Source organism: Bos indicus, chromosome 6 (genome assembly GCF_029378745.1).
Source record: "Bos indicus isolate NIAB-ARS_2022 breed Sahiwal x Tharparkar chromosome 6, NIAB-ARS_B.indTharparkar_mat_pri_1.0, whole genome shotgun sequence".
Lineage (NCBI taxonomy): Eukaryota > Metazoa > Chordata > Mammalia > Artiodactyla > Bovidae > Bos > Bos indicus.
The window spans coordinates 111855502-111876325 of NC_091765.1; the positions used below are offsets into that span (position 1 = coordinate 111855502).

The 20824-nt window shown below is 43.7% G+C and overlaps 1 protein-coding gene across 11 annotated transcripts in view; it reads right to left on the bottom strand.

The window, feature by feature from the left end:
* Positions 1 to 20824, bottom strand: part of PROM1 (prominin 1) — a 148515-nt gene that overhangs the window by 42081 nt on the left and 85610 nt on the right. For all 11 annotated transcript variants that reach the window (XM_070791836.1, XM_070791835.1, XM_070791832.1 and 8 more), the window contains 4 exons: positions 9943 to 10063; positions 9019 to 9082; positions 8077 to 8166; positions 919 to 1136 (listed from right to left, as the gene is read on the bottom strand). In XM_070791836.1, coding sequence (XP_070647937.1) covers positions 919 to 1136; positions 8077 to 8166; positions 9019 to 9082; positions 9943 to 10063 — 493 coding nt within the window. The remainder of the gene's footprint in view (positions 1 to 918; positions 1137 to 8076; positions 8167 to 9018; positions 9083 to 9942; positions 10064 to 20824) is intronic.

Consider the following 20824-nt stretch of genomic DNA (forward strand, 5'->3'; position numbering starts at 1 on the left):
GGTACATATCACTATAATGAAACATTAAAAATATAAGTACTCATGATTATTTTATCTACATCCCAGAACTCTATATTTTCAAGTTGCTCCAAAGCCTTTCTTTTTCTAATCTTGGCATTGTTGAGATATTACCTTATATTTTGGTATCTGTGGTTAATATTACTAGGCCTATCATTTAAAAGCACATTTTAATTTTTAAATGTCTGCAAAAAGGCATTCTGCTTCCTTTTTCATTTTTAAAGCTGAATTCATCACAGATACATTGGTCCCAATGCAGAGAGGGAAGCGGGGAGAAGCAATGCCAGGATTGGGAGTGAAGAGGTACAAAGTACTGTGGATAACATGAGTTAAAGGATTCACTGTACAACACAGGGAATATAGCCAATGTTTTTTAAAAACACACACTGAAATTGTCAAAGGAAAATAAACAGAGAAAGAAGAACGGTGGGGAGCTGAATTCATGCTGAGGGTGGCGGGGCGCACTCAGTCGTTTCTGGCTCTTGGTGACCCCACAGACTGTAGCCCACCAGGCTCCTCTGTCTGAGGGATTCTCCAGGCAGGAATACTGGAGTGGGTTGCCGTGCCCTCCTCCAGGGGATCTTCCCCACCCCAGGATCGAACCTGCGTCTCCTGGGTCCCGCACATCAGCAGGTGGATTCTTGACCACTGGCGCCACCTTGGCAGCTCATTCATCCTGATACGTTCCAATCAACGAATGGCAGAGAACTCTCGGGGAGCACTTCCCATCCTCCCTTCTCTCCAGCTGCAGCCATTCCAACGTGGTGGCCACATAACCAGGAAGGCTGACAGAGATCCCCCCTCCCCACCGGCCACTGGTCCCCTGGTGGGTGAACCACGCTGAAGCCTCCCCAGCCGTCCCAGTGACACTGCCCTGGAGCAGGACTGCCCTCTCCTTACGTGATCAAAATTGGCACTGCCATCCAGGACGCTCAGAGACTTCCTGATGCTGTCGCACGTGGGCGCCGCTGCAGGTGAGGAGCACTGGGGATCCATGAGTGTTTGCTCCATGCTCGTTTTCACATCTCTCAGGCTGGTGCGAAGTTGTGCAGATGACTGCTTCATGTCCGTTAAGACAGTGTTCATTCGGACCAGGGTATCTCTATTAGTTTTCATGTCTGTTAGGAACACAGCCTGCTTCAGAACAGAGGCACCCACTGGGCTGACCAGTGGGGGGAAAAAACCCTTCCCATCTACAAAAGGACCTTAAAGGAACTTGAGATCAACTTGCACCCAGGAGAACCCGCTGTGATGGGCAGCCTGACAGGGGAATACAGGGCTCCTGTGGCCCCGTCTGCCTCTGCCAGTGACTCCAGCCAGCTCAGTTCCCCCACCTGGGGGCTCCTTCAGACACACAGGGGCGAATATCAACCTAGGAATGGGACTGGGACTCATGCGCGCAGCATTAAGTGGCTGGCATTGGAGCAGCAGCCACAAGAAAAGGTGTCCCCACCCTAGCCTTGCCCAGCCTTGAGGAGGTCAGCCCAGACACCGCCAATCCCAGGTAGTTTTAATTCACAGAAAACCTGATGACACCCAGATAGATCTTAGTGATGGATATTAAAAAAGCTGGAAGTAGACACAGCAAGAGATCACAGAGTTGGTCCCTTAGATGCCGAATCTAAAAAGACATGATACAAATGAACTGACTGACAACAGACTCACAGACGTAGAGAAAGGCTTTATGGTTAACAGACTCACAGACGTAGAGAGTGAGTTTATGGCTGCCAAGGCGGAAGGAGCAGCAGGAAATGGCAACCCACTCCAGTATTCTTGCCTAGAGAATCCTGTGGACAGAGGAGCCTGGGGTCTGCTGTCCACGGGGTCACACAGAGTCAGACACGGCTGAAGCGACTTAGCAGCGGCAGTGGCAGGGGGGAAGGGTGGGGGGAAGGGATACTCATGGACATGGACATGGGATGGACATGTGCACACTGCGATATTTAAAATGGATAACCAACAAGGATCTGCTGTGTGGCACAGGGAACTCTGCTCAGTGTGACGTGGCAGCCCGGATGGGAGTGGGGTTTGGAGGAGAATGGATACACGTGTATGCACGGCTGAGTCCCTCTGATGTGCACCTAAAACTATCACAACATTGTTAATGGGCTACACCCCAAGAAAAATAAAACGTTTAATTTAAAAATAAATAAATAAATTAAAGGAGAATGTTAAAAAAAAAAAGAGAGAGAGAGAGAAAAGATCCCAGATTTAGTTTCAGGCAGTCTAGGTACGGATTTCAACATAGATACTCTCTGTGTAACCCAAAGCAGATACCTGAATATTCTTCAGCAACTTCCTCATCTGAAAAATGGTAAGGCCACCACAAGGTTTATCACAAAATGTAAGGATCAGAATGATCAGATTGAAATCCCTCAAGGGCAGAGTCCGCCTCTTTTATTTTAGAAGCCTCCAGAGCCTAGGACACATTCTTATCCTCGGCGATCCATACAGATTGTTTGCTCTCTGATTTCTCTGGTGCTCAGGAATCAATATGCATGACCAGGCAGGTAGCAAAATATAACTCTTTTCTCCAGTGACTTAAAATCACAGCATAAGAGACGTGAAATTTAGAGGACACTGCTTTTTGTCTTCCGGGCTCACAAAACAGATGGTGGGGTATCAGGTCACAACAGGGTGTTACTAGGAAAAGTGTGATATGAAGGTCACTCAGTCGTGTCTGACTGTTTGCGAGCCCATGGACTATACAGTCCATGGAATTCTCCAGGCCAGAATACTGGAGTGGGTAGCCTTTCCTTTCTCCAGGGGATCTTCCCAATCCAGGGGATCGGACCCAGGTCTCCCGAATTGTGGGCGGATTCTTTACCAGCTGAGCCACAAGGGAAGCCCAGGAAAAGTGTGAATGCCCTTAAAAGCTGGTTTCCCCAATTGTCTCTGGCAACCACATAAAACTTGGTTCTAAAACCACACACACATGCACACACACTTTAATGCTTTTATGTTGCGGTCTCACCCCAGTTCTTCTAGCTACCTTCCAGGACTGGATCAAAATTCAAGACAAAGGACTGTCTGAAGCAGACCCCAAGATTTTCTGTTCCAATAAGCTACGATCCCTATTTGTGATGAAGAGGCAGACAATGCAACCCTGAAGCCTCCCCAGGTCTTAGAGTGCCAGACCTAGGCTGGGGTGCCATCTTGGATGACATGGGCAATGTCATCTCCGAAGTGTGAACCTGCTGAAGCATCACCTAGAAGCAGAGACTCTCCTCGTCAGCCAAGAGATGACCCAACCAACCTCCTAATCTGCAGGTGAGCAGACAAGGTCCCGATCGGTGGAAGTTTGCTGAAGATGCTATAACAAGGTAGCAGAAGAACTACTATTTTAACAGTAATTTGAGACAATAATAGAGACTTCATCAAAGAGTCACTCTGAGCCTCAGACTCTCGTCTTTCCCACCTACCTCCCAGGTTTAGCAGCAAAGCATGGAGCTGGCACCCGGCTCACATTAGAGGCTCAATAAGTATCTGCCATAGGGGAGCAAGAGCGTGGCTACAACTGGAAACACACAGGAAAGCGAAAAAGAGCGTCCCCAAATATGACTCACACCACACAAGGCACACCTCACGCTTTAATGTTCCATGGTTTACTCCCATAGCCCTTTGCACTTTGACTTCAGGATGAGTCATTTCAAGGCAAGGAATGAAGGAAAATAACAACAAAGAATGATGGATGATAAAATGAGTTGAAGGCCCAGGAAGATCAGATCAGATCAGATCAGTCGCTCAGTCGTGTCCGACTCTGCAACCCCATGAATTGCAGCACGCCAGGCCTCCCTGTCCATCACCAACTAAACATGAGTCCATTTAGGGACCACATGTAGACGCCCTGGCTTATGGGTGGCTATACTGTCATGCCCCAAGAATGACTTAGAAATAGCTCAAAGGCTTCAAAGCATTTCATAAAATGTCTACTGGGTTATAACTCTGAGAGTCATTCCAAGCCTACCAAGATGACATATATTATGTATCTGAAGTCAGGGGAAAGATATTTTAGATTCTCAATTTTAACTAATTAACATTTTACCAGCTCATAGCATACTTCCTTTATAGGTCCTGGCCTGCAGCTCAAACATGATTTGAAGAAATCCATTTGCAGATTTCTGCTTTCTCCAAAGGCCACCAGATACTTAAGGCTACAAAGGATTTTTAGCCAAAAAAAAAATAAATAAATAAAACCTGGTGAAGCAGTTTCCTAAGTACTGGCAACACCAGAGGTTAACATTTAACCACAAAGGCTGGTTTTAAGAAATATATAAAACTCCAATAATACGGGAAGCACTGAAAAGAAAAATAAGATCTGTTTTAATCGATTTTGATCCAGCTAGAATTGTAAGGCAAATGTTAAACACTGGGCAAACCAGGAGGCTGACTCATTGGCGAAGGCCCTGAGGCTGGGAAAGGTTGAGGGTGGGAGGAGAAAGGGGTAACAGAGGATGAGATGGTTAGATAGCACCACCGACTCAAAGGACATGAAATTGAGCAAGTTTGGGGAGTTGGTGATGGACAGCGAAGCCTGGCATGCTGCAGTCCATGGAGTCTCAGAGTCAGACATGACTGAGCGAATGAAAAACAATGACGAGGCAAAAAAGTAAAGTACGTGTCAACCACGCCGCATCATTCGTACACTTTTGCACAGTGCTTATGTTCACATAGCTTTGGAGCTGGGGGAGAGCTTGGCAGACCAATACTCCAGTGAACGGGCTCAAGAGGGATCTGGGGTGCAGAGGCAGCTGGCATCACCCTGTGGTCACACCAGCCCGCTCTTTTCATATGTATTCATTTATGTGGCTGTGCCTGGTCTCAGTTGCAGTGCACAGCATTCTTAGCTGCAGTCTGTAGGATCTAGATCCTGACCAAGGACTGGTGAACCCACTGGCGAAGTGCCAACATCTGACGTTATAACGAGCAGACACAGAGGATCTGCTGGATGCTGGAGGCAGCGGACGGGGAAGGCTTTTACGTGTCTACTGGACACAAGGGAAGAAGTCGCAAGGTGAAGCGGCAAGGAGCCACTGGGCCCCATCTTTCCTCCTAGTTCTGTTCCTGCCAGTTAAGTAATATTTTCTGCTAAGACGCAGGACTGGGCGGGGTAGGAGGTGTTGGTGGCAGCTACAGAGGCAAAGTTCTCTGGGATTAAAGTCTGGGCTTCATTTTCCTTCCTGTGGCTGAAATGCTCAAACAGCAAGTGACCAAGACATTGCAGAAAATTTGTTATTCAACTCTATGACAACCCTTGTCTCAAATATAACCTGGTTACCTGGAGAAACTGAGCTGAAATAGGCGGTTTGTAAACTGTGGTCTGTGCATAGAATTCAAAGGGCTTTGTGAGCTTGGAAGAAAAAAAAACATACCAGACCAAACTCCCATCCTATTTCACTAGCCCCCAGTTACACTTTCAGCCTCTGATTTCTCTTATGAATGTAAACGGTAAATCTCCGTCAGGGCCTTGACTGTCCCTGAAGAAGGCAGAAATATTTTCATTTCATATTCAGTGTTGTCTGGTAATATCAAGTCTACTCATCACTACTTTAAAGGATGGTATTTATGAGACCCCCTGCTACATACTATTAGGTAATGAGCTTAATGAACAAACACAGGTTACTCCATTGCAAACCCACTTGTTTAATCTCTGATACTCCAGCCTGACACTCTGCTTATGGAGGGTGTCGCTTGATTGCTGTTGTTCAGTTGCTCAGTTGTGTCTCTTCATGACCCCATGGACTGCAGCACGCCAGTCTTCCCTGTCCCTCACTGTCTCTCAGAGTTTGCTCAAACTCATGTCCATCAAGTCAGTGATGCGATCTAACCATCTCATCCTCTGCCACCCCCTTCTCCTGCCCTCAATCTTTCCCAGCATCAAGGTCTTTTCCATTTTATAACTAATGCCATTTAACTTTCAATAAAAGATCATAACACGCGGTTTTGGGGCCACGTCTTGGCCATGATCACAAACAGCTCATTCGTAAGTGTGGTTGCTGGAGGAAAGAGAGGTAACGCTCAGTTGTAAGAACATGTACTAATTAACAGGAAAAAGAGGTTACACTCCTTGGACAGTGAGCTCTTTATCTAAACACTCTGTTCTTTTTGTGCATTTTTTTCTCTCATTCATTATGTTTTTGCTCCATGGCAGGCCCTCTTTTCAGTTTTTAAAGATTGCCACATTTCCTTGATTCACAGGCTCCTTTCACTTTCTTTTTTACATTTTAACTTTCATGAAATGAGGATGTATATTTAATCAATATTGCATTTAATGTGATTCTTTTCCCCAAAAAAGATTATTTATTAATTCAACAGTCTATACAATATCTGCTGCCTTAAAATCAAGGAGTATTATAGTCTGATAAGGAATCACCAATAGCACAGTATATACTGACTAGGAAATCAGAAACTTTTCATTCTCCTTCCTCATGTGTTGAAGCCTGGAGAGGAAACTGATGATTGTCTACTGTATTAGTTATTTGTTGCTGCAGGAGATATTATTTCGAAAGTCAGCAGTTTAAAGCTACAGAGATTTATTATCTCACAGTATGTGAGGGTCAAAACCTGGGACTGGCTTGGCTGACTGGTTGGGCTCAGGATCTCCCAGGTCTTACAGTCAAGCTGGCAGCTGGGGCTGCATTCATCTGAGGACTGACCGGGGCTGGTCCATCAGCTTTCTCAGTCAATGACCTGGTTGGCAGGAAGCCTCAGTTCCTTACCACCTGGGGAAAGAAGGGCTCGTCCTCAAGCCATCTCCTTCCCTCACAATTATGGTTCATGGATAGAACCAAGATTAACCATTAAATGAAGATTTATTTCCACTAGTTTAAGCAGATTCATTGTGAAATGCTGGACAACTGGTATACCCTAACAATACCCCAGGAAGGACAAAAGCAAGAAACCTTTTTTTGTTGTTGTTTTCTTTTTTCCTCCTCCATCCACCTTCCTTTATTCAGATACCACTGAGCCTCTGCTGTGATTGGTGATGATTTAATCATGGGATAAGACTCATTCTAACTGATCTAAAGATCAGTTCAGTTCAGTCACTCAGTCATGTCTGACTCATTGTGACCCCATGGACTGCAGCATGCCAGGCTTCCCCGTCCATCACCAACTCCCGGAGTTTACTCAAACACATGTCCATAGAGTCGGTGATGCCATCCAACCATCTCATCCTCTGCAACCCCCTTCTCCTCCTGCCGTCAATCTTTCCCAGCATCAGGGTCTTCCAATGAGTCAGTTCTTCACATAAGGTGGCCAAAGTATTGGAGTTTCAGCTTCAGCATCAGACCTTCCAGTGAATATTTAGGACTGATTTCCTTTAGGATGGACTGGTTGTTTCTCCTTGCAGTCCAAGGGACTCTCAAGAGTCTTCTCCAAAACCACAGTTCAAAAGCATCAATTCTTCAGCACTTAGCTTTCTTTAGATATTCTAAAGGTAGGCCTTACTGTTTTAAACTTCAGTCCTTAACAGGGTTAAATACACAGTCTAGGAACCCAGTTGTTTCTGGACAGAGGTAATACAGGGCTTCCCTGGTGGCTCAGATGGTAAAGAATCTGTCTGCAATGCAGGAGGCCTGGGTTCAATCCCTGGGTTGGGAAGATCCCCTCGAGAAGGGAATGGCAATCCACTCCAGTTTGTAACCTGGAGAATTCCATGGACAGAGCAGCCTGATGGGCTACAGTCCATAGGGTCACAAAGAGCTGGACACAACCGAGTGACTAACACACACACAGAGTTAACATATACATATATATGTATGGATACATGTGTATTAGTTGAAGAAGGTTCTGTGGCATTTCAGCAGATGAAGCACACGCTGCACAGGGTCTGGAGGAGAACAACACCTTCAGGGACTCACATGAGAATGAACACTGGGATTCACGGCTGCAGTGGAAAGCAGGGTGCTGGCAGAGGAGACTGGAAAGGGTGTGGGGCCAGGTGTGGAAGGAAGGGAAGGAAGGAAGACAGGGAGGGAGGGAGGGTGGGAAGCTGCGCTGTCCCAGTGGAGGCGGGACAGGTAGACACCGTCTGGGCCCTGGGGCCATGCCGCTTACCTTCTGCCAAGTCCTTGATGTCCTTCAGCACAGGGAGCACTTTGGGTTTGAGACGCTCGTAAATGCTGCCTCCCACCAACAAGTTAATATCTAAATCCCAAGAAGTATAAGGGATGTTGAGGATGGGCTCTCTTCGTCTCTGACCTCTAGGTTGCAGGGCAGGGTCCCATGGCCTGGTTTAGTCTCTCCCACTTTGCACCCCACAGCCCACTTGAGCAGAAACTGTCATGTGGCGATTTCTTGGCACACGTCAAAGTGCCCACACCAGCTGCGCCCCTCAGAAGACTTAGTGCAGACTTGGTGTTTCTTCGCCCCGGGAACCTGTGTGCCTTCTCACCTTGATCCCTGGCTGCCCGCGTCCCGCCCCCATCTCCAGCTGGACCAGGGTCACTGAACCCTGGCTCTAGCGACACCTGGAGCCGGATCCTTCTTTGTTGCTGGGCTGCCTTGTAGGACTTTTAGCCACATCCCTGGCCTCTACCAACGAAGAGGTAGAGGCTGATCAGGACATTAAAATTGCCTCCAGGTGTTACCATATGTCTTGAGGGCAAAAGAGGCCCAGGTTGCTAACAGCTGAGCACTCGGGAAACAGCACCGCCCACCCCTCTGTTCCGGAAGCCACAGCTCCTCTGGGTCCCGCTCTGTCTTTAACAGCAGACCTGACAGAGACCCACTTCTCTCACGAGGGGAGTGAAGCAGAAGTGCCGTGGCTGCAGGAAAGCAAGAGCGTTTTCACAATAAACTCAAGGTTTCAGTGTCTGAGTCACCAACAACACACTGTCAATAACACCAGGGAATTACGGTTCGGTTTCTCCCGTGTTCAGGCAGGAATTGGAGAAACGGCATACTTCGTTTCTTAGTCTATGTTTTACGGGAGATGACCACAGTATCTCCTAGCCAAGACAAACAACCAAATCGGAGGCAACGTTCAACGTTACTCACTGTCCAGATCGTCAAATGCTTTCTCCTTAGGCAGGGTAAACTGGTCCAGTATGTAGTCAATTTGCTTAAAAAAAAAAAAAAAGTTACATGAAACCTCCGCTTGAGGTCCCAAGCCACAATAAAAAGAGATTTAACATCTGAAAATTAGGCAGGACTCCCAGGTGGCTCAGTGGTAAAGAATCCACCTGCCAAGCCAAGAGACAAGGGTTCAATCCCTGGGATGGGAAGATCCCCTGGAGAAGGAAATAACAACCCACTCCAGTATCCTTGCCTGGGAAATCCCATGGACAGAGAAGTCTGCCAGGCTACAGACCATGAGGTCACAAAGAGTCGAACACGACTGAGCAATGAGAACACACACACATACAAATATTAGCAAATCAGTGTTTATAAAACAGGTTTCATTACCAGAGCAATTTCAAGCAAACGATGTGGGGTCAATTATATTGCCAAGAAGAAAGGACAGTGACACCAGAGATATTGCTTTTTAAAGAAATCATGAGATCTTCAAAATGGTTAAGCACTTCTATAACAAGTATTATGTTATACCTTAATAAAGACAAAAAATAAAGTGAAATGAAATAAGAGCATGCATGCATGCATGCTAAGTCGCTTCAGTCATGTCTGACTCTGTGCGACCCCATGGACAGCAGCCTACCAGGCACCTCTGTCCACAGGATTCTCCAGGCAAGAATGCTGGAGTGGGTTGCCATTTCCTTCTCCAGAAATAAGAGCACTAATTCTGAAATGAGACTTTGTACTCTTGAAAAAAAAAATCACTTACTAGGCCTTTATTCCTTTATCTGCAAAATTAAAAGACAACACCTGGACTTCAGCAGGTTCAAATGTGATTCCAACTATACAAGCAACTCCAAAAGGCCTCAGACACAAAGCGTCGGGGGAAATACAGGTTGTGGTCCTTACCCCTGGCACCACATTCAGGAGAGTTCTCAGGTCGTTTAAGTTACTTTCTGACAATTTCCGAGTCTCTTCCACGTTAGTCCGCATGTAATGATTTGCGGCAAAACCATAGATGATCCCGATGCTGCAGGAAAGGGGATGGAGAAGAGGACACATTTACTGTGCCAGCCGTGGCCGGGAGACCAGACACAGAACAGCCCCGCAGCCAGGAGGGAGATGGTATTCCTGAAGAGCCCCGCCCCTTCACAAGCCCCGCCCCTCCACTGCCGCAGCCTTCCCGCCTCCAGCCCATAACCCACCCACCACCACATGTGCACCCCAGAACAGGACTCGGCCCTCTCAGAGAAGGCATATCCAATTCAAGACACATTGTTCTGAATTGGAGTCAGTTCCAGTGAGGTGGATGAACCTACAGCGTGTTATACAGGGTGGAGTAAATCAAAAAGAGAAAAACAAATATCATATATTAACATATATATGGAATCTAGAAGAACGGTACTGATGAACCTATTTGCAGGGCAGGAACAGAGACTCAGACAGAGAGAACAGACTTACGGACACAGCAGGGGAAGGAGAGGGTGGGACGAATGGAGAGAGCAGCGTGGAAACATATGCGTTACATTACGAACACAGAGCTAACGGGAAGGCGCTGTAGATGCAGGGAGCTCAGCCTGGTTCGCTGAGACAATCTAGAGGCAGAATGGGGTGGGAGGGAGGAGGAAAGTTCAAGAGGGAGGGGACACGTGTATCTTATGGCTGATTCATGTTGATTACGGCAGAAACCAACACAATATTGTAAAGCAATTGTCCTCTGATTAAAAGTAAATAAATTTTAAAAGATATATCGTTCTGTTAAGTATGAATCTCATAAATAGAACAATGTTGAGAGAACAGAAGTTACGCAGGTTATAAGGCAGAGTGTGGAAAACAGTCACACTTCTGTACAGATGCGAATGTATGTATATAGGTTCCATGCAGCACATGTGCACACACACACACACACACACACACACACACACACAGGTACCACATACATACCACTGCTTCCCTCAAGAAGACTATCAGGAAAAATACTAAAATCATAAGATTGGCTTGGGCTTTCCCGTGTTTTTGGCTAATCTAGTTTGTCTTTGTTAACTACTGCATTGTCCAGGTTGAAAAGAAACACGAATTACTTTAGCATTAAAATGTTATATGAGAAGCTGCACATAACAGGGTACATCTTATGTCATTCCATTTTATGCAAAGTACAAAATCAAGCAAAATGATGAAGCTAAAAGTCAGTGGTTATATTTGGGGGAGGGGTTGGTAATGACGTAATCAAGTGTAGTGACTGCATGGAAACTCATACAGGTGTGCTTATGCACTTCTCTCCATGTAAGATGTACTTCTATAAAGAGTTTCAAAAACACTGCATGAGGGACTTTCCTGGTGGTCTAGTGGTTAAGAGTCCATCTTGCAGTGTAGGGGACGCAAGTTCGATTCCTGGTCAGGGAACTAAGATCCCACATGCCATACAGCAGCTAAATCCACCCGCCTCAACTACTGAGCCCGACCACCATAACTGGTAGCAAATAATGAATAAGTAAATAAATATTTTTATACACATACAACATACAAGACATCTGGCATGAAAGCTGCTTTACATGAAAATAAAAACCGTATTTTTCAAGCCACCCAAAATGTCTACATTTTATTTTATACATTTTTACATATGTCTTAAAATTTATATATATGCCTACGTTTTATACATTTATCATTTTAAGGTCTCTTAATGTTGACTAATAACTAACAATCTCTTGACAAATTAATTTGACCAGCTGGTTTGTTTTTGTGTCAAAGCTTTTAAACATTAAAATATTACATTTAAAACTGCTAATCCCCAAGTTTCCGGGAGAAATGTCAATAACCTCAGATATGCACATGACACCACCCTTATGGCAGAAAGTGAAGAGGAACTAAAAAGCCTCTTGGTGAAGGTGAAAGAGGAGAGTGAAAAAGTTGGCTTAAAGCTCAACATTCAGAAAATGAAGATCATGGCACCTGGTCCCATCACTTCATGGGAAATAGATGGGGAAACAGTGGAAACAGTGTCAGACTTTATTCTTTTGGGCGCCAAAATCACTGCAGATGGTGATTGCAGCCATGAAATTAATAGACGCTTACTCCTTGGAAGAAAAGTTATGACTAACCTAGATAGCATATTGAAAAGCAGAGACATTACTTTGCCAACAAAGGCCCGTCTAGTCAAGGCTATGGTTTTTCTTGTGGTCATGTATGGATGTGAGAGTTGGATTGTGAAGGCTGAGCGCCGAAGAATTGATGCTTTTGAACTGTGGTATTTGGAGAAGATTCTTGAGAGTCCCTTGGACTGCAAGGACATCCAACCAGTCCATTCTGAAGGAGATCAGCCCTGGGATTTCTTTGGAAGGAATGATGCTGAAGCTGAAACTCCAGTTCTTTGGCCACCTCATGCGAAGAGTTGACTCATTGGAAAAGACTCTGATGCTGGGAGGGATTGGGGGCAGGAGGAGAAGGGGACGACAGAGGATGAGATGACTGGATGGCATCACCGACTCGATGGACATGAGTTTGAGTGAACTCCAGGAGTTGGTGATGGATAGGGAGGTCTGGCGTGATGCGATTCATGGGGTCGAAAAGAGTCGAACATGACTGAGCGACTGAACTGAACTGAACTGAACTGAATCTCTAAGGCCCTGTTGGCTTTAGCCATAGGTGACAGCAAAAAGTTACATAAACATAATAGCACTGCAGAAGTTATCTGCAGAAGTTAACAAAATTGTTAGTTTGTAATGAACTTAGTTTGTAACCATAGAATAGAAGGTGTAACTATGTTTCTAAAGTTTTGCAAATAATATGCAAACTTTGGGGGAAAATCTGATTCAGAATATGAACACTTCTGCTTCTTCACCAAAAGCAGCATCTTAAGAATTATATGTTAATATTTTAACAAGTAGGATGGCCAGCTGCCTTTTTTGCACCAAGCCTCAACTGTCCCCAGGACACCTCTCAGTCCTGCATAAATGAGTAATTGTTTGTCCCATTTCGGTCATGAGTCATTCCTAAAAGTAAGGCTGATCCCGTTACCAAAGAAGGGGGGTGGTAAATTAGTAGGTTGGGATTAACATATACACACTACTATATATTAAATAAATCACCAACAGGGACTTAAGAACCTGCTATATAACAGGGAATTATGCTTCAGTTCAGTTCAGTTCAGTTGCTCAGTCGTGTCCGACTCTTTGTGACCCCATGAATTGCAGCACGCCAGGCCTCCCTGTCCTTCACCAACTCCCGGAGCTTAGTATGTTGTAATAACCTATATGGGAAAAGAATGTGAAATACACACACACACACACACACACACACACATATATATAGGAGAAGGGAATGGCTACCCACTCCAGTAATCCTGCCTGGAGAATTCTATGGACAGGGGAGTCTGGCGGGCTACAGTCTATGGGGTTGCAAAGAGTCAGACATGATGGAGTGACTTTCATATATATATACACACACATGTTCACACACACATACACATCATATGTGTATATATACTTATATCTATATATAAGTATATGTATGTATACATATATGTGTGTGTGTGTATAATTGAGTCAGTCTGCTGTATGTACACCTGAAGTGAACATGATACTGTAAATCAACTACACTTCAATTAAAAAATTAAAATTTTCAAAACAACAAATACTTTCACATAGCAATATTACACAGATGCATTGGTCTTTCCAAACTAACCCCCAACAGTCTGTAAGAGAATGCTGAAACTATTTCTCATGGTTGGCAAGGTGCAGCAGACTGCATAGGAGCAGGAACATTCGACTCAGGGTCTGGTCCCACAACTGCCAACATCACACACTGTGAGCCTGAGAAAGGCCTTTCCTTGTGTGAGCATCAGGTGGTATCACAAAACTATAAAAGCCATTAGACCAGTGCTTCTGAGACAAAGGAGAGTGGTACTGCGTGTCCATGAGGGCTCCAGGATTTTACATTTGCATTCATGCTGACGATAATCTTTCAAAATGAAATTAACAATAGTCTCTGGCACTTGGAGGACCACCTTCAAATCCATTTTCATCTGTCTTAAGTTTGCATTAGTATTCATGATGCTGAAATTACAGCAGAGCAATAATGCTCAGTCGCTCAGGCATGTCCGACTCTTTGCAACCCCATGGACTGGGGCCCACCAGGCTCCTCTGTCTATGGGAATTTTCCAGGCAAGAATACTGGAGTGGGCTGCCATTTCCTTCTCCAAGAGCAACAACGGCTATTATTAATAAATGATGTATTCATGCAAAATAAAGCCAAACAGCCCAAAACAGCAACTTAGGAGTAATGTCAACAGAAGGGAAAAAAAAGTTGAGTTACAGTAATATTCCTGAAGCTTTTCTTGCCACACCAAATTTCCACCCCTCTATGTGCTAAGTCAGGATCACCACCTGATACCCCTGCCCACCAGAGGACTTCACAAAGGGAGGCCCTTGCTCTTCCCCATCACGTCCAAGTTCTCTGTCATTCATCATTCTCCAGGCCCATCTTTCATATAAGTCAAAGCGCACTCGGGAAACAAGCAGCAAGCTCAAGTCCAGGCTGGATGATCTGTAACACCCAGCCTCCCACTCAGTCAGTTCAGTCGCTCAGTCGTGTCCGACTCTTTGCCACCCCATGGACTGCAGCATGCCAGGCCTCCCTGTCCATCACCAACTCCCAGAGCTTGCTCAAACTCATGTCCATCGAGTCAGTGACACCATCCAACCATCTCACCCTCTGTCACCCCCTTCTCCTCCTGCCCTCAATCTTTGCCAGCATCAGGGTCTTTTCCAGTGAGTCAGTTCTTCCCATAAGTATTGGCCAAAGTATTGGTATTTCAGCTTCAGCATCAGTTCTTCCAATGAATATTCAGGACTGATTTCCTTTAGGATGGACTGCTTTGAACCTTTCATTGTATGGTTACAAACCCACAGTTTTGTTGTTAACTTTCCCTGAATCCCCTGGATAGGAGAATGCCTTGCCTTGAACTCCCAGAAGGCTCACCCTGAAGTTCTGACAGGTTTTTCTCACTTCATACTCTCTTTTGCCTTATTTTCACCTGTGCTGAACTGCCCTAACAAGAGGTGGGAACTGCTTCTTGGTCAACCTTGGGTAACACAGGGTCTTGCGTCCAAGGTGGGTGCAGATGGATTTAAGGACTGGGCTTTGTTTCATCTGGTCCATTTAGAAGCTTAGCCATAGGTGCAGAATGTCCCAGGCAGAAACTATCCCTTTACTGAATAAATGCCTTCACTCCAAACATAAATCAGGAAACACAGCATTGCAATAAAACAGCTGACTTTCAATCCGACATATTTAAAGGCACATTTCTGTTACTCAGTTATGAATCTAATTAAGATGAAAGCCATGGATCATTTTTCAAAAACTGTACTAAACAGAATTCTGGAATAGAATTCAGCCAACTTTCAAAGCTGATTTTCATACTCACTGCAAATTTTATATTTAAGTTAAAGATGGCAAATTCAAATGCCTATGCAGGCAGGCAGAAAGCATGAAGGGCAAAGTGTATGGGCTGGACTAGGGGAACCGGGAGATCAGAGGTGGTGATGGCAGAGATTCTCTGTGCCTCCAGTAAGTGTTCCCTTGATGGTAGAAGACCAGACTTGCCAGATCTTCCAATTATTCACAAAAATCTGGAATCTAAATAAAATTTCCTATTTTAAAAAAATTTCCCATTTTTAAATACTACCAGCAAATCAAAGAAAAAAAAATCTGAATACTACACAAACCAATTGTATAACTCTTATTCAAACAGAAATAGAGAATTAAGAGGGCTTCCCTGGTAGCTCAGCTGGTAAAGAATCCACCTGCAAAGTGGGAGACCCCAGTTCGATTCCTAGGTCAGGAAGATCCCCTGGAGAAGGGATAGGCTACCCACTCCTGTATTCTTGGGCTTCCCTGATGGCTCAGATAGTAAAGAATCCGCCTGCAATGCAGGAGATCTGGGTTTGATCCCAGGGTTGGGAAGATCCCCTGGAGAATAGAATGGCAATCCACTCCAGTACTCTTGCCTGGGGAATTAAATTCCATGGACAGATGAGCCTGGCATCTACAATCCATGGGGTCGCAGAGTCAGACATGACTGAATGACTAACAGTGTCACCTTCAGTCAACTCTTAGGATATAATGATAATGAATGAATGAATTCAATAAAATGACAGCCAATAAAATAAAGGGAATAAAATTTCAATCAAATGATAGCCAAATGACTAATAGTTCTCTGGCACTGACACAAAAAGAGATTTTAAGCTATAGAAAACACATACTTTTAGTTTGTACGACAAATCTCTTGAAGTTTTTAGCAGAAGATGGGCATTTATTTTATGATATATTAGCATGACGCTTTCTATATTTTACATGGATGGACTACTTTTCTCTCATATACACTTAAAAGTAAATGTTTAAAAGTTTTTAGAGTTTCTAAACCTTTAAGACGGGTAGCAATTTTTTTTCTACCAATTCCTACTGACAGTGAAGTTCACCAATAAGAGCCAAATAAATGCTTTAAGTCTGTGACTGACCTCTTACTTTTTTAAAGATAACTTTTCAATTTCAGTTTCGATCTTAAACAAATAGCCTCTCATTAAAAAGTCTCGTGATTTTCCAGGCATGCTAGCTCGATTTCTTTTCTAGAAGCTTGGGGCCTCCAAACCCGGAAACTGACATCATATCCTAAGACCAACAACAAAAATTCACTTTGAAAACAGCCACCTTCCTGAAAATGACTGGGATTCAGTTTTCACCACAGTAACTGGCAAAAGCTGACTGGTATACTCAGCAACAACCGTACGCTGGAGAAGTAAAGGCACAGCTGTCCTTTTTGTTGTTGCTTATAACCTTTTTGAAATTCTGAAAAATTCAGTGATGATAAATGCAAAGGAAGAAAAGGAGAGAAAACCTGTTTTTTTCTGGAGCAAGACACATCTGCTTAAAGAGTCCACCGTGAGACGCGGCGATGTAATCTACTGCTGATGGTCAAACAGACTTATGTAAACATACATCAGTGTCTGCAGAATTCGAACATTCCACAGCCGCCTTGGGAAAAGCTCAGAAGGAGAAACAGCATGACCACATACATTCCACGTATACCAGGGGATCTTTCTCCTTGATACCTATGCCTTTCTCAATTAGAAAGAAAAGATTTTAAAATTTTTTGCAAAATAGGATATATATAAAAAAAACCCAAGACATTTAAAAACCAACTTCTTTTTGAATGTAACACTTACTATAGAACCACAAAATGGGACCGAACCTGATAAAAGGCAAGTGGACTGCTCTGGGCTTCTGAAAGGACTTTAAAAAAAAAATCACATACAAAGATTAAATACCAGTGGTATTCAATCTCTACTGAGGTCTTTGGAAGCATATGCTAACACCTCTTTTTCTTTCTCCTTCTGCCTTATGATTTTGTGGACACTCCTTCTTCTCTTATTTTATCTACTCTTCTGATTTTGTGGACCTAGTTTCTCCTCATTTTTATCTAGTCATAGTATGGATATTTCTGTTTTCCTCTGGTTTTTAATCTTCTTGGCTAGTTTTGATTACTTGCAAACATTTAAAACAACTCATGATGTTGAAGAAACTTGCAACCAAGTAGGTGTTCTAAAAGGAGGACTTAAAAATCACTATTTAAATTTTAAAATTCAAAGTAAAGAAGTTTAAGCTTCTAGTCTGATTTTAAAGTAAACAAAACAATCTCAATACTCATCTTATTTTGACCTATTTGTAATTTGTATATAAAGTCAATGTATTATGTGAAATAAATTAGTTTAAAATTTGTCACAGCCTCAAAGAGCGGGTCCACTCTGGTTTAACTATATTGAATTTAAAATTATGATATTCAATTATAAGTTTTACTTGAGTGGGGAAAATATCTTCACTGAATGTATAGCAGATTATAGAATCACAGAAGTATTTTTTAAAATGATTTTCTAAACTAAAATACACTCAAGAAAAAAAAACTCATCTAAATGTGTTTGATGAGTCTGAGTTCTCAAAAATAAAAAAATTTATGTAGCATTCATTTTATATAAAATGAAAGCCAAGCTTATTGCTGCACTGAAGCTTTAACATTTATACGTCTTTACAATACATGTATCTATATGAAGTGAAACTATTAGGTAACCGTGCTAACAAGAAGCCCCAAGGACAAGTATTTTCCAAAGACACTTTGTCACCTGAACCTCATCTTTGATGTCCAGGGGTGTGCAGAGAGGAAGAAATAGCACAGTTCAAGACTCTGGATGAATGAAGGATGTAAGTTTCAGGCTTCAAGGAAATGCACAGGGTCTGACTTGTCTTGGGCTGTAACTGACATTCCTCTGGTAGGTACTCCCCTAGCTTTTGGGTCTGCACATTCCTGAAAATACTTCAAACACAAAGCAGAGAGACTGGGGACATCTGGAATTACCATCACCCCAACCTTAGGCTGCCTTTCAGAATTCAGTGTGCAGAAGCAGTCAGATTCAAATTACAAACCAAGAGACAGTGGCACAGACACACAGGGAAACAGGAAAGAGAGAAAGAGAGAGGAATCCACAACCCTGCCTTGCAGACAAAACGCACACACAAACTCCCTGCTTGTCAACCAGGGTGCATGAAATTAGCTGGGGAACTTTAGTTCCCCAAATAGTACCTCTCTCCGTGCCTCCACTTATGGCCACACTTGAAGAACTTTTCTTCTTTTGTTTGCAGCCAGAACTTTGGAACTTTAAATTGTTCTATTTAATGTCTGTTTTCTGCTTAAATTGCCCAATATCAGTTCTTTAGCAAAACCTGAAAAATCTTTCTCCCGGCTATCGAGCAACTGTGACGCTTGCAGACACATCCAGGAGGATAGGACTCGCCACTCCTCACTGTCTCTGGGACTCCCTGAAACTCAGCATCACTCATGTCATAGGCACTATTTCTGGATATGACACGCTTGTTGAATGGATGAGGGAATGTGGCTGCTGCTGCTGCTAAGTCGCTTCAGTCGTGTCTGACTCGGTGCGACCCCATAGATGGCAGCCCACCAGGCTCGCCCATCCCTGGGATCCTCCAGGCAAGAGTACTGGAGTGGGTTGCCATTGCCTTCTCCAGAGAGAATGTGGAAAGATGCCTAAATATCACCACCAGGGTGCCAAGATCATGAAGCACACTCCTCTTGGAGGGATCTGATTTGGGCTCAAGAAACCCCATGGACAGAGGGGCCTGGAGGTCTACAATCCATGGGGTCACAAAAGAGTCGGACACAAATTAGCTACTACACAACAATTGTCCTCATCTTAAAAGCAGTGTCCTTAGGATCCGTCAGTCCACTGAAAATTTCTGGCAGCAGCAGGGGCTGCCAGAGAAACAACCTAAATTATGAAGTGTGCTCCAGGCTTCAAGAGAGGGTTCCATATTATTTCCAAAAGGAAGAACACAGACAGAACCAGAAATATGCACATTCTATAACTGGGTAATGCATCACTAGGGTACGGGCACCCGCCTCCAGATTACCATGCAAAACACTGAAGGAAATGTTTAGAGAACATGGTACACTATAGGAGCTACATTTTTTTTTTAGTTTATTGAATTTTATTTTATTTTTTTGGCCACACTGCATGCACAGCATGTGGGATCTTAAGTTCCCTGACCAGGGATCGAACCCACAACCCCTTCATTGCAAGCACGGAGTCTTAACCACTGGACCACCAGAGAAGTCCCTGAAGGAGCTAGATTTCTAGATTTATGTATGTGTTATTTATTTTTAACTCAGTAATAGTCTCGATGCTATGTTTTATTAAACTGGGGTATAGTTGTTTCACCATGTCGTGTTAGTTTCTGCCATACAATGAAGTGAATCAGCCATGTGCATACGCGTCTCCCCTCCCTCCTGGCCCTCTTTCCCACCCCCACACGCATCCTAATGCTCTCGGCCGTCACAGGGCACCGAGCTGGGCTCTCTGTGCTGTCCAGCAGGTCTCCACTCTCTGTTTTACACGTGGCAGTGCACATATGCCAATCTCAACCTCCCAGTGCATCCCAAGCCCAGGCCCATGTCCACACACTCATTCCCTACTCTGAGTCACAGTTTTGGAGATCATTCTCTCAAGAAGCTGTGACTGCAAGTGTAATTATCATTTTCAGTGGGGAAAGAGGTATAGTCAACAGATTTCTTTCTCACAATGAGAATCTACATTGAACAAACTTTAAAAAAAAAAAAAGGCAGGGTTCCAGCATAATTGTAAAAATCAAGAAAACTGGTTATATGATTAGGAAGCTAATTCCATCCAACAATATTCTAATCTCCCAATTCAAGGACGCTACCCATCTGGAGGGCACAGGGTATTATACTCAATATTTTTAATGATGTTTAAAAGAAAAGAACCTGAAAAGGAATATATATATGTATATATATATATATATATGTACACACACACACATATATATACATATAACTGAATCATTGTGCTATACATCTGAAAGTAACATACTGTAAATCAACTGATCTTCAATTTAAAAAAAAACAAAACTAACTTTTTTAAAAAAGATCCCTTGGGACATAAAGATAAGCTAGTAAATGCTTGCTCTGCCGTCCCGCATGGCCCCTGTCTTGAGAGAGCTACTTAAGAGGAAGGAAGTGCTGTCCTGGAAGGCGAATGCTTTCTGCAGGCCCAGAATTTATTCAGATGTCTTCAAAATGAAAAAAGTACCACAAGGTTGGCTTATCACCTAAACTACAGCAGCCCAATGACAGTGCCAACTTCTGTTTATAGTGATGCACGGGACAAACATCTTTTTTCTCTCTTTTCTGTTTTTTGCGTTTTTTTTT